This window comes from Phalaenopsis equestris, unplaced genomic scaffold, assembly GCF_001263595.1.
Source record: "Phalaenopsis equestris unplaced genomic scaffold, ASM126359v1 Scaffold001098, whole genome shotgun sequence".
Taxonomy (NCBI): Eukaryota; Viridiplantae; Streptophyta; class Magnoliopsida; order Asparagales; family Orchidaceae; genus Phalaenopsis; species Phalaenopsis equestris.
In genome coordinates, this window is record NW_018165537.1 from 291,629 (window position 1) to 310,901 (window position 19,273).

At 35.0% G+C, this 19,273-nt stretch overlaps 1 protein-coding gene across 1 annotated transcript; it reads right to left on the bottom strand.

The window, feature by feature from the left end:
* Positions 1 to 9: 9 nt before the first annotated feature.
* Positions 10 to 16,982, bottom strand: LOC110033150 (kinesin-like protein KIN-12F). Its single transcript, XM_020737041.1, has 26 exons — positions 16,380 to 16,982; positions 15,798 to 15,953; positions 15,620 to 15,703; positions 15,142 to 15,261; positions 14,954 to 15,067; positions 14,667 to 14,759; positions 14,436 to 14,596; positions 14,277 to 14,351; positions 14,087 to 14,174; positions 13,938 to 13,996; positions 13,785 to 13,848; positions 13,621 to 13,686; positions 13,346 to 13,525; positions 12,619 to 12,723; positions 12,280 to 12,515; positions 12,134 to 12,203; positions 11,982 to 12,029; positions 9,234 to 10,865; positions 2,818 to 2,892; positions 1,194 to 1,442; positions 993 to 1,091; positions 841 to 885; positions 705 to 763; positions 486 to 597; positions 301 to 401; positions 10 to 86 (listed from the first exon to the last, which is right to left on the bottom strand). Exons 1-25 carry the CDS (start codon positions 16,704 to 16,706, stop codon positions 318 to 320), a joined length of 4,401 nt encoding a protein of 1,466 aa, XP_020592700.1. The 5' UTR covers positions 16,707 to 16,982; the 3' UTR covers positions 10 to 86; positions 301 to 317.
* Positions 16,983 to 19,273: the final 2,291 nt, after the last annotated feature.

The window sequence follows — 19,273 nt, forward strand, 5'->3', positions numbered from 1 at the left end:
TATATATATATATAGGTTAGAGCCTCTTCATGGCTAAAAACATCACTTGCGCTGCTTCAGCTCCTTTACAAGTCTAATGCAACAACCTGCAAATGCAAACAAGTGAATTTGCATGGCATCGTTTAATTTCATTTTAAATTTCTATTAAAGTGATCAAACATAATTATAATATTAAGAATAATATACTAATTAATAAAAAAAATTCTATAAATAATATATATCTATGTTTTTACAGCAAGAAAAATAGAACAACATCTGAATATGTTATCCAGCAACGTTCTGTAATTCCAATAAACTCACCTTTAGCACGGAGTAGGTTATTGCATATTCAGCTGCATAGAAAATTTTTCTAATTCCTCCTCAAGTTCCATGACAATGTTCTTGTATTTGGCATTATCAGCCTATAAAACATTCAAGAAGTAATGATAAATGTAAAGATTAAATAATTAAAATCAGTAAAAAAACAAAAGATGATGAAGTAGAACCTTCAATAGTTCATTTTCAGTAGATAAAAATTTCTCATTCTCCTCGAGCTTCCCCAACCTAATTTGCGCAGCAATTAATTCTTCGTGTCTTCTATTTATTTCTTCAAGCAAGCTAAAATATGCACAAAAAAAAAAAAAAAAAAACTTGTATGCTTTAGCTCCAAGTGGAATGAAAGTATATAAGTCAATCACGATGGCAAGATGTGCTAAAAAGTCCACCTTTTTCTCTCTTCAACAAATTCATCAACTTTACTTTTCAGCTCTCCCAACTCCTTATCCTTCTCAAAGTAAAATATTTAACATAAGAATAACATTTACATTTTTATGTTTTGTATAAAAAAGCCAGCACACAAACCTTTTCTTTCATTGAATCATCTGAATGAGATCCTCCATTCATCTTCTGCAGCAACATAATAAAATAAAAATGTTTCAACAAATATGAGTAAACTAAAACCAGATGCAAAAAAAAAAGGATGTTTAAAGAATTCAATTAAAGACTGATCTCACTGAGTATTTTGTCATATCCAACTTGATTCCCAGTAAATCTCGAAGAACATCATGGGTCATGCTCTCAGCTGCTGCTAAGCGAATATTCAACATAAAAATCTGGTTGTAATACACAAAAACCAGCAAGTAAAAACACAAATTATTGGGAATAGCTAAATAAGTCGGGTGTAAAAATACAAATTACAAATAACTGAGAGGTACCTGGTTTTGTCGGCTTGCAGCTAAAGCTTCGAGTTCTTCAATCTTGCATCTTGCCACAGTCAACTCTTCATCCTTCTCGGTGTTGATTTGCTGTGCTAGTCCCACTATACATTTAAAAGGAGAACCAGAGCCTCTACTTTTTGCTGCGCCTTTTTCAGATTTCGTTAATGTTGGATTTGCAGTGTTGGAGATTACGAGGGTTGCGAGCTCAGTTTTGAGTTGGAAAGCCATCCCCTCCAGCTCTTTAAACTGCATATGGAAGAGGAATTATCAAAGATGATAAAGAAGTGCTAAACTAGTACCCCTTGACTTTTACATGGGTTTATTTTAATCCCAGAGTTGAAGTGTCCAATTAATCCCCAAACTCATTAAATTAGGGCTAAAGTAGTGATACCAGAAGAGAAAGCCCCAAACCACATTAAACATGTAAGTAAACTTTTATTGATATAAGGATTGGGTTAAAACACACACAAACTGAAAATAACTTGACCGACACATAGGATGACACAAACGGACACTTCAAAAGTGCATCCCAAAAGCGGTGGAGGTCGGGTTAGGTGGATTGGGATGGTTGGCAAGGGTGGTGGCAACAAGGGAATGCTGATGGTAGCAAGGGGGCGGTGCACAATTGCAGAGACAACAAGGTAAAATGCAGGAGGATGGAACGGTAGAGGCTGGGGAAGGGGATTAGGAGAGAGCGGAGGCTATAGGGACTGGATAACCAACAAAGAAGGAGGATACATCACCACCTTGGGGTAGCATATAGCCGGAGCACCACCACCTCCTCGGATACAACCCACAAAGGGAAAAAGGACTCCACACAAGAATCTAAATTCAACACACACCCAAAATTACTTTCCAACTCTGAGAACAATAACTAAATAGAGGGAGAAGGACTGGATAGCCAAAAAGGGAGAAAGATACATCACCCCACCTTGAAGTAGGATATAGTCGGAGCACCACCCCTCATCGGATACAACCTACAACGGTGAAAATGACTCCACACAAGAATCTAAAATCAACACACACCAAAAACTGCTTCTTAACTCTGAGAACAATAACTAAATGGACTCTTACATGAAGAAGGAAAGAAAGAGATAAAGAAGGAAACTCCCACACAAAAGGAAGGGGTGAGGAGTCTAGAAATATTAAAAAAACAGCCCTAAAAATATTGTCAAACTAAGAAGATGTAGAAAAGCAAGGAGAGGCCCTGACGGCATTGTGCCCTTTTCCAAGCGCTCGATCCAAGCGAGAGATGTGAAAAGGAAGATCGCTTGGCCGCTCAATCCATTTGGAAGCTTGGAGCGATCCCCTGGACCTGCACTTGGGCAGGAAGTTCCCACACCCGCTTCCCGCATCTACGAGGGGACGTCCCAAGTCAAGTAGTCCTATCTAGAGAATATTTTCAACCCATATTAAAACAGTCTGGGATTAAATTGACATTTTTATAAACTCTGAGATCAAAATGATCCCCCTGCAAAGAGCTAGGGACAATTTTGGCCCTTTCTCGATAAAACAGTAAATGCAAGGTAGTTCACTCTGTGATTTTGGCAAATTACTGAAACACACAAAGTACCAAAATCGTCATGAATTTAGCTGAGAAAAAGGTAAGGTGATGGGGTACCTTCCGGTTATATTCACTTGCTTGTGCCTCTGCATGCAAGTTCAGTTCTGATATTATTGATTTGCACTGGACAAGCTGAGCAACCAGAGAAGTACATGGTTCAATAAGCTATAATTCCTCATGTTATTAGCCAACAAACCCAACTAAGAGCAGTAAGAATCACTATTTTAGGGGCTCAATTACTCATGTTATACCCCATACAAGTTACAGCTCAAAACTCAAAAACATGACCAAAATACTGAACGAAACAAAAAATGTAAAGTTATCACATGTTATCTTATTAATGTATTGCAGGCTTAGTTCTTTTAAGCATGAGTACCAAAATCTCATCTTGAACTTCACTATCTTAGATAAAAACTGTGAAATAAGTATCAGTCAATATGTAATAAGTGGATATAAATAGCTACTAAAGCACCAACATAACTCCATTGACTATTATATAGAAGACCGTCATTTCAGAGTTTAAACTGTGCGAATTAAAAAGAGAACAAAATATCACGAGTATATGAATGAGAGAGAGTGAAGCGGATGCTGGGAGGGGCAAAGGGTAGGCATAGGGAGACGGAATCAATGGGGGGTTGAATGTGAGTTGGACGACACTTAATGCTCTAGTAGGGTATGGGAGCTGAAAATTGAAAGTAATACAGGCACGGGCAGCTGCATAAGGGCTAGACATTTATAGGATTTGATTTTTTTTTATTAAATTGAAATAGATTAAATATTGGACAAATTTAATATGCTATATTCCTCTCCTGTAAACAATTTTTTCACTCAGGGATGTTGAAATTTCATCCTTATCATAAGTACAATCAATTATTTTATTCTTGGGAGGTGATTTGGGTAATATAAATGTCATTTCTGGCAATTTTCAAAATTATGAATGTGTCAATATGACTTGTTTTGCGAGAGTGAGTTTTTGATAAATTTTATTTATGCAATGCATTTGAACTGCACTTGCACAATGTCGTATACATTGACCATTTTTTTTTGTCATGTTCAATCAATTCAATCATGAGCATCCTTTCTCTATAATTTTGATGCTTCTATTTTATAAAATGAGTGATGTTTGAATAATTTTTAATACAATAAAGACATTTTGATCTAGGCCTTTGTTGATGTTGATATTTTGCATTGTATCAAACATGGAGTATAGAAGGATTTCAAAATGCTCTTGGGAGGAGAAAAACATTTGGGTTATGCTGATGCATAAACACGAAACCGACGAGATTAAATTTCACAGCAATACATTATGTAACAATATTTATTTTCCTTCCACACGTGTATACTTTCCAGTTTTTGCAAATGTTTGACCGTTTTCAAAACGAGTTGGATCTTAGTTTTAATATGAAATGATCCCAATATAGTTCTGAAGGTGACAAACGTGTCAAAGCTATATTTGGGTTGGACATGGGCACAAAAGGCACATTTAGAAGTATCCGTGCTTCATAGTTTGGATATATGCAAAGAAAAATGTAAAATATATCAATTAGAGAAGTAGATAAATTACTTTTAAAGAATTTAATTTTAAGAAGTGACTTAAGGTAAATGATCAAATTTTCAAAATGATTTGTGAAGAATAAGTTTAACACCTCAACGAAAAATAAATATAAATAAATAAATAAATAAATAAATAAAGATTTAAAAGTGCACACCAAATAATTGGGATAAAGCATATAATGATAATAAAACCCAACATGATTGGTGGGTATAAAAAATCTGAAAAATTAAATATTACCCATGAAAAAGAAATTCAAGTATATGCCAAAACAAACGCCATATATTTAATTTAGGAGTAATTGCATGCAAATAAAAAATCACGAAATTCAAGTATTTTCTTATTTCAGTTGGTTTACATTAGGAATCGACTTTAAGCTTACATCTTTTTGTTTTAGTTATGGATATTTACAGAAGAATGTGCCCTCGTGTATGCTTTTTGCTAATGATATCCTTCTAGTAGATAAAACTAGGGAGAGAGTTTAAAGAAAAAAAAGCTTGTCAACTTCAGAATCTAAAGGCTTTCCTTTGAGTAGATCTAAAATTGAATGCATGGAATATAATTTTAGTAATAGTAGATCTGGCAGGGGGATTGTAACAATTGACGAGTAAGTCAATAAAATGTGTGAATGTTTTAGATATCTCGGGTTTATTGTTCAAAGTAATGGTGATATAGATGGGGATATAGATGATAATATATAGATGGTGATGTTATTAGTAGAATTCAAGTTTGATGGTTGAAGTGGAAGAATATATTTGGTATATTGTGTGATAGCAAAATACCGCTTAGAAGTAAAGAAAAAAATTATAAGATGATGGTAAGATCCGCAACGCTTTATGGCGCAAAATGTTGACTTGTAAAAGAGAAGCATAAAGTGTTGCCTAGATGAGAATTAAAGAAAAAGATAATAAGATGATGGTAAGATCCGCAACGCTTTATGGCACAAAATGTTGACTTGTAAAAGAGAAGCATAAAGTGTTGCCTAGATGAGAATGTTTTAGGTGGATGAGCGGCTTTACATTGACAAAATGTGAAACAAATATATACGTGAAAGGGTTGGAGTAGCTTTAGTGAAAAATAAGATTAGAGAGAGTTGTATTAGATGGTTTGGTCACATTAAATATTGATCATATGATGACTCTATTAGGAGAGTTGATGTTTCAATTGACTTATGCTAAGAAAGATTGAGATAGATCAAAAAAGTCTTCAGCATGTTGCATAAAAAATTATCTTAATGTATTAGAATTAAATGAAAATATAATACTCAATAGGACAAGAAAAAAGATTCATGTTGTGGACTCCACTAAGTGGGACAAAGGCTTGTTGCTGTTGTTCTTGGTAATTACATGCATATTTAATAAATGCAAACTAGGTTCACTAATCTTAAATCTAAAATTCTATAATAAAACTTAAAGATAAATAACTTCTATATGCTATTTCCAATAATTTAGGAGTCATTAAGAAAACAATAAAAAAATAATGATTATATTTAAAAACAATGAATGTAATAGAAATTAAAATTTCAAAGCTTTACTTTATTATCTTTTACAATTTAGGGATCTTTCATCTTCTCATTATGCACAAAGATTATGTTAAGCCTAACAAACAAAATTACAAACCTCTAGTTCTTTTTCTGTTGCCTCCTTTCGGAGAAGTTGAATACTATTTTGAGCATTCTCTAGTTCAGATAGGTTTTCCTTAAGTTGCCTGCAAGGAAATAAAAATTCATCATTAGCGACAACTTGCAACGACAACTTTTAATACAAGATATTAAGACGAAAAAGCCTATGAATCTAACCAAAAGAGGGCATAATATACACTTTCACTTACATTATGCACATTCTTAGAAGTTTTAATAAGTAAAAATATGTTTTCTTTTGCTATTTTCATAGGGACTATTTCAAGATTTAGGATCCTAGAGGTTAGAAGGGATACAATTCTATTTATATCAAATCCTTAAAAGAGTGAGGGAAGTAATTTGGGATTGAGTTCTATTTCTAATTGCTTAAAATTGGTAAGGAGAGAAGGGGAAGCTGTGGTGAAATTGACTCAAGTTATGTTTGGGGCAACTACAATTGTTTGAATAAGCCAGTTGTGAAGTTGCAGTTGTTGTTACAAAAAAATTTTTTTTTTTGACAAAAATCAGACCACAGCTTTCTAGCAGCCACCGCAGGTAGCTAGCCATGGTGGGACCAACACAGATTTCATCTGCAACCTTTCAAAAAAGCAGGCACTGCACCACGGCCCCAAACACACCCTCAAACTCTTTGTTAACAACAAAAACATGGGTTCCTGGATTCCCTAAAACTTCTATCTAGGTCACTATTCTCCATTCACAATCAAATGATTATTTCTAGATTTATTGAACATGTAACTGAACAAGTAACTCCTCTTGTCTAATGGAATTTTTTGTCAGTGGGTTGGAGAAATTTTACGATCCATAATTGATGAAGGTGATTCCAAGACATGGACATTGATATCAAGAGGCAAGGAGTCACTACAATGAACATAAAAGCCATTAAGTCAAACGCTGAATCCAAGAAGGCATTCACATCATCAGATCCTCTATTTTTTGATTGTTGGTTCATTTCTGCATTTCTTTCTTATTTCTTGGATGAGTGGCTACCTAGGGATATTCATTTAAAACTGTCAGTAGGTTGGAGGAATGCTTCAAGCCAAATGTGTGTGAGTCCTGTTGGATTCTCATGAGTTTACCATCAGTGGCTTTACAATGAAAAAATTCGAAGCTAATATATCCGTGAAAAGGTTGGAGTAGCTTTAGTGAAAAGCAAGATTAGAGAGAGTCACCTTAGATGGTTTGGTAACATTAAACATTCATCATATGATGGCCCTATTAGGAGAGTTGATGTTTTTTAAATGAATTTTAATTGAATGTTAAGAAAGATTGAGATATATCCAAAAAGACTTGGGCATGTTGCATAAAAATTATCTTAATGTATTAGAATTAAATGAAAATATAATACTCAATAGGACAAAATGAAGAAAAATGATTCATGTAGTGAACTCCACGCAGTGGGACAGGACAATCCAATTTTAGGGCAAGCTTAGTATGGCTATTTTAGAACAGATTTTAGCGTGATTGGAAGCTTGTTTCTTGTTTATTTCCTTGATTTAAAAATTATTTCGGTGCTTACTGCAATCTATAATAGAATTTTTCCTTGTTTAGTCGTGCTCTTAGGTTACCTATTCTTGTAATCTCCTATTCTTGTAATCTTGAAAGTAAATTGCTAAGTTTTAAACCAAACCTTTTTGCCTCTTCTTCCTTTTCCAGCTCATTGCGTTGTATTCTTTGCCTTTCTGCTTCCCCTTTCACAATTTTTACCTGAAGTAACCATGGAAAACTCAAATGGAAATGCATTTTTACATAGGACAACAATGAATTTAAAGAAGAGAACAGTAATGTAATGCCTGTTCTTGCAATGCATTAACTGTGCATTCAAGCTCTTCAATTGATCTCTCTAACAGCTTAACCTCCTCTTCTTTGACTTGAGCATACGATCTTCTTTCTTCTGCAATCTGCGTGAAATTGTGAAAGATAGCCAATTGAGAAAAGATATAATAAAAACCATTGAGACGTGCATAGTTTTTGGTATTTGCACCTGTCGGGCTTCTATTGCAACAACTTTATTTACTACAGCAAGGGATTCTGCCAATTTAAGCTTTTCTTTCAAAATAGACACCTGAGATTCAAGTTGTTCTTTCGAATGTGTGCTTACTGTCATCTCATTCTGGAACTCCTCAAAAACATTACTTCTTTCGCTAAGCGAATCATGCAGCTTTTTTTGCAAAATTGCAGAACTCATTTTATCCTCAAACTCTTCTTGTAGATTTTGATTAAGAGTCTTCACCTCATGAAGCATCCTTATCATATGTTCTAATTGTAGCTTCAGCTGCTCATTCTCCATCAATAGCTTCCTTTGTGGAGATTCTGTTTCCACAGCTTCATTTTTTTTAGCAATGGATTTCGCTAATTTCAACTTCTCTTTTAAAGTGTATGCCTCAAATTCAAACTTTTCTTTCTCATGTGCAATTCTGGACATGTCCTTCTGCACCTCCTCAACAAGAACATCTCTTTGCCCAATCAAGATACTTGCATCAAGCAATTCTTTCTTTAACCTCTCCAAAGCGATTGTTTTCACATTATTTGATTCTTTGCATACTACTTCATATTTTCCTTGGAGTTCCTCAAGCTCCATTGACATCTCCATTAATCTTAATTTCAGCTCCTTATTCTCCATCAACTGATTCTTCAGCTGCTCAGCAACAATGACTTTATTTTCTTCAACAAGGATCAACTTATCATTTAAAGTGTATGACTCAGATTCAAATTCGTCTTTCTCATGTGCAATTCTGGACATGTCCTTCTGCAACTCCTCAACAAGAACTTCTCTTTGCCCAATCAATATACATGCATCAAGCAATTCTTTCTTTAACCTCTCCATAGCTATGGTTTTCATATTATCTGATTCTTTGCACACTACATATTTGCTTCGGAGTTCCTCGAGCATCATCGACATCCCCATTAATCTTAATTTCAGCACCTCATTCTCCATCAACTGATTCTCAAGCTGCTTAGCAACAATGGCTTTATTTTCTTCAACAAGGATCAATTTCTCAGTCAAGGTAGACACATGAGATTCAAGTTTATCATTTTCATGTTTGAAGCAACATATTTCTTTCTGCAGGTCCTCATAATCCTCATAAAGATGTTTTTTCTGATCAAGAACCATGGACTGCAACATTGTCACACTATAAGTAAGAAAATTTGAAGAATTCATTTCATTTACTTGAAAAAGAAAAAATACCCATCAATGTCATAAATAAAAGAAATAACAAAAAAAGTAAAAGCAGTGATCCAGGTTTATTCGCTTGTTTATTAAGGAAAGGGGAATTAGCTTACCTGGTTATCAGCATACTCATGCATACAAGATTTCAGTGTACTCATTTGCATTTGAAATTCTCGAAGCTTCATCTTTGCTTCTACAAGACCACAAGAAGAATCTAGAGTAGTGATCTTTCCCTCCTCGTTCTTCGAACTGGTATCTAAACAACCGTCTTTCCAGTGTTCTAGAGAATTGGCTTGTTGATAATTGTGCTCTACCTGTGCTCTTTGATCTTGACATCCTTTGCCTTCAATGGAGAGTAAAGAAGCATGCCCTTGTATGATGTCATCTTTTTGCGGAATAGTACTTTCAGATTCTCTAAGCTGCAAGTTGGCCTCATCCAATGCTTGAAGATGAATCTTATTTATCTCATATAATTTCTTCCCAATAATGAAAAAAATTGCAGCGCATATCTCAGCTTTCCTAACTTTTCTTACAGCATCCTCAACTTTGTCTTCTAATTCAGATATGATAGATGTTTTCTCGACCAATAGTGAAGTTAAATGGAGAATTCTGCTTTCTTTGTCAGAATTTTCTTGCTGTTGTGCTTCAGTAATAGCCAGTATTGCTCCTCTCAAGGTCATCAATTTTGACTCCATATCATGCCTTACATAACAAACATCTTCCAAATTCTTCTGTAGTTCTTCAATTAAAGAATCTCTTTTAGAGATTCCCATAATGATTTTTCCAAATTGCTCAGTGATCCAACTTTTCTTTGAGAAAATATCAGAAATAGAAGCTACCTCATGAGTGGCATTATCGAGTTGTGTCTTTCCGTTCTCAAGAAGATCTGAAATTTCAATGGCTAGTTGCACCCAATGTTCCATGATTGAACTCGTATTTTGTTCTTTCTCTTCAGTTAATTTGGAAAGCCTTATATTTTCTAGAGTTAACAAATAGAGTTTATCATCTTGCTCCTTTTTCTCCTTTTCAAGATCCATTAAGCGTTGTTTGGCCACCAGTTCATTTTTGTTGCATTCATCAACTATTTTATTAACTGTGGTGAGCTCCTCTTGCAGGTAGACAATAACTTCAGCAGTTTCAGCTTCAACTTGCCTACGAACTTCATCCATTTCTCTTTCACTGGATGAGTGAGATGCCTGGTCACTTTGACACCTCATGTTCAGGTTCCAAGCTTTTTCTAGAGAAGCTTGCACTCTTTTCAGTTTATCCTGAAAAGGAGAAGAACACTCACTTTCAGAGTAATCTTCTCTCAATATTTCATGAGCAATAATAGATTTTCTGTTTCCAACATCAATGCGCAAAGCAAGCTGTTTCTTAATTGTGGAGATCTGTTGCTCCTGTATCTTCACAGTATCCGCAAATCGAATGTTATTCTCTCTCAGTTCCTCAAGTTCATTAATCGAAAGCATTTGTTGGGATTCAAGGGCTTCAATGACAGACCTTGTGTCCTTCAATTTGTCTGTTGTTGCATCATATCTCTTATTTATCTGCAGAAGCTTATCATTTGTTATGCTTAGCTCAGTTTCTGAAAGAAATGCTCTTTTTTCTGCCTCAACGCGAGATGATTTCTCTACTGCAATAATCGTCTTTAGTATGTCTAGCTCTTGTTCCAGATTCGAAACTTCTTCAGCATGCTTTGTGCTACATGAACAAGACACTTTTTCGGGAGAAGCCAAACAAAGATCCTGAAAGGAGAAAGAGAATTTGAGTTAACATCAACAAAAGGTGAATAATATTCCACCCAACTTTTTGCCAAACAAAATTTTTGGTGTCGCCCAAAAGATCACCCTCCACCATTAAGGAAAAGCAATCCTTGTTCCACCAATTTGGTACACTACATCTACTTCTAAAGCTACAAATAACTTAGCTCTATCTTAGGAATTCAATTTAAAAGCAATCAATAGGTGTTTTGCAAAACATAAAGGGTTTGTCCGGGGTTGGCAGCAATTTTTATAAAAATGTTTATAAAGTTGGGGTGGAGAAAGAAACTTCTTAGAAAGTAGCTTCCCGACAAAAAATTTTATAAAAACAGCAAAAAGTCAATTCCTTAAACAAAGTTATGGCGGCGGTCTGAAACGGAAAGCAGGTAGAAAGCTATCCCAAATAGACTCCAAGTCTACATACAGACTAGATGAAAAAATCTAGTAGTCTCAATTTATTATAATGTCCCTAAAGTGTAAGAGAAGGCCCAATGTTTAAAGGCTTAGGCAATGTTGATTCCGTGAGACTTGATCTTTGTTAGTAATTAATTAATGAAGTTGATTTAGTGAGACTAGATCTCTTTTAGCTATTAATTCATGCGGTGGAGATCAAAGCACCATCCATACTCAAAGGAATTGAACAAGCATGATGTCAAAAGTAAGACAAGGAGCAAAAATCCATTAAAACCCGGAAAGAAATAGGAGAGGAGAACAATGACAACTTTAAAAGCCTGAGGGATCGAGAATGATGGGCCCAACTTAAGTGTGAGTATAGAAAAATTCAAATATTATGAGTTGTTGTTGAAAGAGAGTGAGAAGATGAAGCCAAAAGTGCATGAGAATCAGTGCAAGTGAGGGTGTACAGAGGATCACAGCCAAGCATCAAAGTTGATACAAGCAAACCCAAAGATCCAGCATGCACTCGAAAGCACAAGGCACATGGAAGGAAGGTAGAATAGGAAAACACAAGAGGACCATCGAATTTAAGTGTCTATACAAGATATATTCTATTTTTGATAAAACTAAAACACTAAATTGAACTCAATCATTAATTGATAAGCAATCAAGGGAAAACAAAATCTAAAGCAAAAAAAGACGAACCTGAGCATTGATGTCAGACTTTAGTTTCCCATCAAGGAATTGTGCAAACTGAACATAAAAGTAAATAACATCAATATCTTGTGTTAATTTAAGGAAAGGTTTCATAGCAACAAAGTAACCAAGGTCACATAATCTAAACCAGTTGCATTCACCTGATTTCGCAACTCAGATAATTCAGTTAATAAAAGGCCTCTTTCTCCTTCGTCATAGAAATCCTGAAACCTATAAAAAATTTATTTATTAAGAGAGTCAATCAGTTCAAAAGGATTACATCCTCAGCAAGAGCTACAAGGCGTACTTCCTCAGTTCTTCTAAGAGTCTTATATTTTCCGAGGCAAAACGAGTTACTTCAGGATTTCTATCAATCTTTGTTCGAAGCAATTTTATTTCTTCAGATAAAGCATTATTCTCCTCACGTAGATAGGATTCTGATGGAATCAGTCCATTCAAAAGTGCTTCCATCCTATAAATTTTATCTTCTCGAAATTTGATCATCATTTTCGAACATTGAGAGTCTTCTTCTCTTTGACGAACCTGCCAACAAAAATGGAGAAACAAACTTTTAACACCCAAACTAGTTCTGCATTAAAACCTCAGCATGTTAATGGTTGATCCTTATCAATTTAAAAATGATCACCAGGCGGTTGAGCTGCTCAATTTCTGCTTCAAGTTGCCTAATGGCAATGGCGGCTATTTTTTCTCTTCGAAATGCGCCAACTAACAATGCTTCAAATGATTTCAACTGCCAAAGCAACAAAGAGTATATTTTCATAGAAAACAGATGGAGGAAAATAAGAGCCTAACTCTACACACACAATATTATCAACTACAACCAAATTTATTGAAGAAAAATAACACCATGAGTTGTGTTAGAAAAGGATGCTAGCATATAAAATGATATTTTTCATACTATATAGGTCATCTGAAATAACAAATTTTATGTGCAAGCGCTATATGAACATATGTTAATTCTTTGTAATACTAGAATATGTGTATATACACCAACAAAATTAGAGGAAAATGAAATATTAAAAATAAATATAAAAAATAAGAATATCATTAATAATAAACTATGAAGCACAAACATTTAAAAAACTTTTTGTATGTGTATTAGGGTCTGTTTGGGGCTACTGCAACTTATTAATAAGCTGTTGCGCAACAGTTGTGGCAGGAAGTTGTTGCAGATAAGCTCATTTTCTTGTTTCTTTTTTACAGTTTCAAATCTATTGTGTTCCATCTATTTATGGACAAATGATCATTTCTTTAACATTATTTCTTTACCATGCACATAAGAGGACAAAGGCACTTCTTCAGCAAAAATAAACCAAAATTCAGTAGCAAGTCCGAAGAATTGCGCAACATACCTGTTTATTTAAAACTCTAACATCCTGCAATTCTTCACTATCGGAGATCTGGTTAAACTCGGATAGAATTCCAGTCAATTTTTTAGGAGAATAAGCATCATAATCAGCATTTTCAAGAGTTGTCGTACGAAAAGATAATGATCTCGAGATGTTTTGCTGCTTGAGCATGGACAACTCCTCCTGATACAATTAATTTTAAACTTTTGTTTATTCATAAGAAAAAAAAATACTTCCAATTGTGAAAATAATAAATTTGTTATGTGCTCTACATAAACCTTTAGCAAATGTATTTGATGTTGTAAGGCGAAGACATCACCCGAAGCATTTTCATTCACAACAGCCTAAATTTGCAGCGATAAAGCATCAAATATGAACCAAGAAATTTTATTCTAATAAAATATTGGTCTAAAAAATATCAGGCACCAATTAGAATCACTACATTGTTCTGAATAACTTTTGCACGCTGGGCAAATTTAAGAGTGCTCAATGTTTCATTTGTTGAGCTGCAAGGTAACAATGATAAATGTAAATTGCATAGACACGCATGCAGTGGACAATATAGATACAATTATAAAAAAAATACACTGCATACCATATAGAAGGACTGACATTTGCAATGATCATTGTTTTTGAATTTCCACCAAGAGAATCCTACATTACACACATTAGTGAAAAAAACAATGAATAAAACAGAAAAATTGCATGGAATTAGTTCACAGTCAACTCAAAACTAATTCTGACTTGAAGAAGAAATGTCAGTCTCGAATCTCTGTAAGGAACATGTCTTTGCCATCCATTTGCTAAATCAGCTAAAACCATTATTACATGCCTGCAAATCCAATAAATTCTCAAACAATGCTAATTATTAAAAATAAATAAAGTTCTATGTACAAAATAAAAGAAAAATAAATGCATCCTGCATATTGCATACCCAAGTGTTGATAAGGATTTATTAATGTTTGAAGCCTCCTTTAAGCGATCCCCTTCAGCACCAGATGTTTTTTGCCTGTTTAGGAGACATAAAATTAATCAAAATATAGTTACTTGATGACTCTTCATAAATCAAGAGAAAAACATATCGAGAAAGTACCTTTCAGATCCTGCAAGATCTACGAGGTTCAACCTTGCAAAACGCAATGTACTTGTTGAATCTTTTTGCCACCTGCTCTCAATGGTGCAAGTGAATACACTATGAGAACGACTGCTTTCACGATTCATCATTGTTGCTGCTACTTTCCTATTTGTAGCACCCTGAGACATTGTTGGCTTACATTTTACTGAACTTTTTACAATGAGATTTGAACAAGAAGTAAATAAGTACCTGAATAAGAAGTTGCAAAGTGTCATAAACATTTTCAACTTCAAATTCAGAAAGGTTTTCAACATGAACTCCCTTCCGCGGATCTTCTCGAATCTGTCAATCACAATGTGATGCCGCAAAATGATCAACAAAAAGAGAAGGAAAAAAAATTCAAAGATAGAAAAAAAATTAAGGTAGACATTTCAATGTTGGAAAAAAAATAAAACGAAATACAATTACGAACCAAAAAGAAAAAAAATAAATGAAATACAATCAGGAAACAAAAACTGAAATATGTCAGAACCTACAAGCAAGTTAGTGGAGGTTGGGTTGAGAAGATCAAAAATTTGTTCATTATAAATCTCCAAAAATGAACACTTGCAAGTGTATTTTAGTTTATCAACCCTCCTGCTCTCTTCCTCCTATAAATTGAGAAAAAAAACGTAAGCGAGAAAATATATATTGATAAAATGACAGTGATATTTAGGCATTTCACCGCTTTAATCCGTGCAAACAAGAATTCAAAAATTCTTGGTATCATTCCTCGGTTTGTACTCGGTCTGATTTCCAGATCATTAATCTCTCCAAGCATTGTATGTGTCTTCCCACTTCCAGTCTATAGCATCAAAATCATGCAGATTGAGACTCAAACACACAAATAAAATATAAACAATAACATATTATGAGTTTTCAAATTGGCTCTAACACCTCTACTTAATTTTTTACATTTATAACATCCAAATCTATCATATCACATAAAAAATACCACTATTTTGACTTTTAAAAAGTGAAATAAACCTTTCATGCATAGGTAATGTGGCATATATGTAAAAATTGAAGTTTGGGTGTTAGATATGTAAGAACATTGGAATTCCAATATTTTATGAACATTGGAATTCCAATATTTTACATTGGAATTCCAATATTTTATCTGCTTCAATTGAAATTTTAATACTAAATATTATGAATAGTACCTGTCCATAAGCAAACACACAGCTGTTATATCCAGACATGCAATTTTCAACCATTGGAAGTCCAGCCACTCGAAATAGCATTTCCTGTATACCACAAATGTTTTATACCAAAAATGGAGAATATAGTGGCCACAATTGCACAACAAAAGAAAAAAAAAGAAAAAATTTAGTAGAAAACCTGATTGACAGTTTCACAAGCTATATAATCAAACATAAATCGAGTCTCTGGTTGTCCAATCCATGTGATGCTTTGTGCACTTTCCTGCTTTATGCATCTACTGTAACCTTGTTGACTTCTCTCTACGATGTTGATAGGACGAACCCGAATCACTACCTACGTAGATAAAACACTTGGGTTCAGTATTATCAACGAATCAATCCCTACCTTCTAAACATAATGGACTCAAATAAAAGTTTTGTGTTTTGTATTCTATGAACTTCATTTTGCAATCAATAACTTGTTTTGTATTGTATCCAGTTTGTTATCAACCCAGTAACTCCTTGTATAGAAAATACATTTTGTCTTTCAAGCAATGGAGAACAGAAAATAATTTTGATCAAATTACAGGGAACTGTAATGCAAAAAAAGAACTAGTTAAGTTCAAATGACAATTTTCAATAATTCGTGTATCCTAATTCCTACTATTGTTTTAGTTTCCTTACAGCTTAATAAGCTAGAATCCTTTTCCTGCAACAAAAAATTCAAAAATATATTAAAAAAAAGAGGTTATTGAAACGAGGCCAGAAAAGCAATTTGTACCTGTACATTGTGATCCATCCAGAAGGAGGGATCCTCCTTGAGCTCAAAATGTGGCACTTCAACTGATGCATGAACTGGTGGAGGTGCAGATGACAATGTTATCCCTTTAGATGATACCAAAAAATTCATAGCCTTGACAGTTCTACAACACTGTGGAGCACGAGAGTTGCTAACCACATTGATCATGGGCTTAGAAACGCTCTTAGTGGGCGTGCTTTGCGTCGAGTTTGTACCAGAATGAACCGATGAGGCTCTCCCACCCGTTGCTATAGAGCGAGGAGTAGCAGCACTGTAACCATTCCCGAAGCGCAGCGCATGGTTTGCCATAAGAGGTGGTGGGGGCGGCAACTGGAATTGTCCCTGATGGAGCGAATACTCCCTTCGCTCCGGAGAAGCCAATCCGGCCTGTTCGACAATCGGAACCCATCCAAACCTGACCTTGCTCGCCGGCAATTTATTCGGTGTGCGTGACTGGAAGAACTGATCCGACCATTTCGCTTGCCTCTTGGAAGGGGTTTTTTCGCTCTTTCTCCTTAAATGCGTTTCTTGATCCAGCCCGAACCTAGGGTTTCGCTCGGGTTCTTGAATGGCGCTAAAAGGAAGTCTTGAGGGATCGGAAGTCTTGATGGATCCGCACCCTGCTGAGATGCAGATGAAACGGTCTGCTCTAGTGGAAGATTCTCGTTGTTTGCGTTGGTGGTAGGGTTCTTCCCGGAGTTCCCCTGGAAGAATTTAAACTCCCTTGACATTCTGTTAAGTTTACTCCAGATAAGAGAAAACATGGAAAACATGAGGATCAACAAAAAGGAAGTCGTGAAGAAGGGAAAATCGGGCTGAGAAATCAACGGATGATGGAAAGAGATAATAACCTGAAAGATTTAGTGAATAGTAGAATCCGAAGTCGAGAAATCCTTAACTATCTCTGCTTCCCGATCAAAGAGCTGATCAGTTTCCTAGGTTTTCGCCGTTCGGATAGTGAATAATCAAGTGTGAAGGTTTGAAACTACAGGATATGAACGGTGCTGATTTGTCGAATGTTTGAAAGCTGACGGCAGATAATAAGGAGGCGCTGCAAAAGTTCGAATTCCATCCCAATGCCGAAGAGGTCACGTGGCAACAACGGCTAGTCTGGAAAATTTTGAAATTTTGGAATGTCGCAAAGATCCTATTTCATGGCTGATTTGAATGTAGTTATGCAAATTATATCTTAAATTAATATATTTGTATAAGAGTATGAATGATTACATGCATTAATTATTTTAAATTGAGTGGAGCTCTCCATTTTTTGAATACAGTCTTTAGTTCTAAAAAAATAATGAACATAAAAAAGTATATGTGCGGTAAGCCTTCTAAAACTCTAACTTTAGTTATGCATGCTTGCACTCTGAGGGTATTTATGTAAGCCAAAATGCAAATCTAGTTATTCAACTCTTTACCAAATCATACATATGACCTTCATATTGTACATTTAACAAGGCTAGTTATATAAAATAATATATATTAAATAATGATATGATCTAATGATATAAACCTATATGATTACACTATTTAATGAACAACTAAGCCCTCCCATCATTGTGCGACTATCATAATTTCCAAGTAATTATCACATGATCCCTATCAGGGACCCAAATCTAATTTTGATTGTTTATGTTAGAAACTTATTTTTTGAACCTTTTATCCACTCATATCAACAGAAAGACCACGCTGATTATAACATCATTTTTTTTTTTACTTATGACATCTATGATCAATAATTATCTGGTCTCCACTAATGTTAATATATTATGTTTATAAATCATAGTGTTCAACACACATCTCTACTTATTAAGAGAATGGGTAAGTCAACACACATCTCTGTTTTTTTACCATGGGACGTAAGCAATTGCCCCTTATCCCCTGAGTTTTGAACTTCCTTATTAGTTGTCATTTAAAACTTATTGATAAGAAACCTTTGGTGTCATTCAACTGTTGTGGTATATATATAAAATAGAAGAACGATCATTGAAGAAGCGAAGAAATAGAACGAGAAAATTCATACTAGAAAACATTAACATTATAGAACACATAGATTTATGTGATTCGGGAAATTGCTTATGTCCACGGAGTTGCAGATGATTTAACTACTTGAGGAATTAACACCAGTCGATTTACACCAGTGATCGTCTCGACTTACAAGAGGGATTTCTCACTTCCTTGCTCTTTCTCTCTCTCTCTTATTCTCTCTCTACACTAAGATACACCGAAGAAGAAAAACTCACAAGAGAATAAATCCAATTTGTCTTTTGCCACAAGCCACCAAGAAGAAGCGAATGGAGAACAATCTTCTTCTTCTTTTTTCTTCCTTCTGCTGCAAGGAACTTCTGCTTGCTCTTCTCTTCCTCTATCCCAAGGAAGCTCGAAGAAGAACACAAAAAAGTCTTGCAGTTGTGTTGACCTCATTTTTGGTTGAGGTCTTGTCTTTCTCTTTAGTAGCCTAAGGTCTAGTCATATGAATTTCTATTGACTAATCTTAGAGAACTATAGAAAGGCACCTTCACCATTAGAAATTTTAAACTCTTCTTTACTCAACTTGAAGTTCCACATATTGGTTCGAGCCTCTAACACTTAGTAGGTGGGGTCATTATGGGGGAGCTCAAGAAGAGTTCTTATAGGGCTATTTGACCTTAGGGTTGACCTTGGGTGTTGGTCTAGAGCTAAGGCATTCACTTCACTCACAATCACTCACTACCCTAAACCCAAAATTTCCTGACTTTGGTCCCTTGAGCCTTTGGGAAACTTATGTAGATGGTCTCCTAAACCTACTAGCCCTAGGCTAGGGTTTAGCTAAGACCAGTACATAGAGGACCCAAATGGCGTTTCCATTGGTCCATGACTTACTTTTGGTGGTTAGT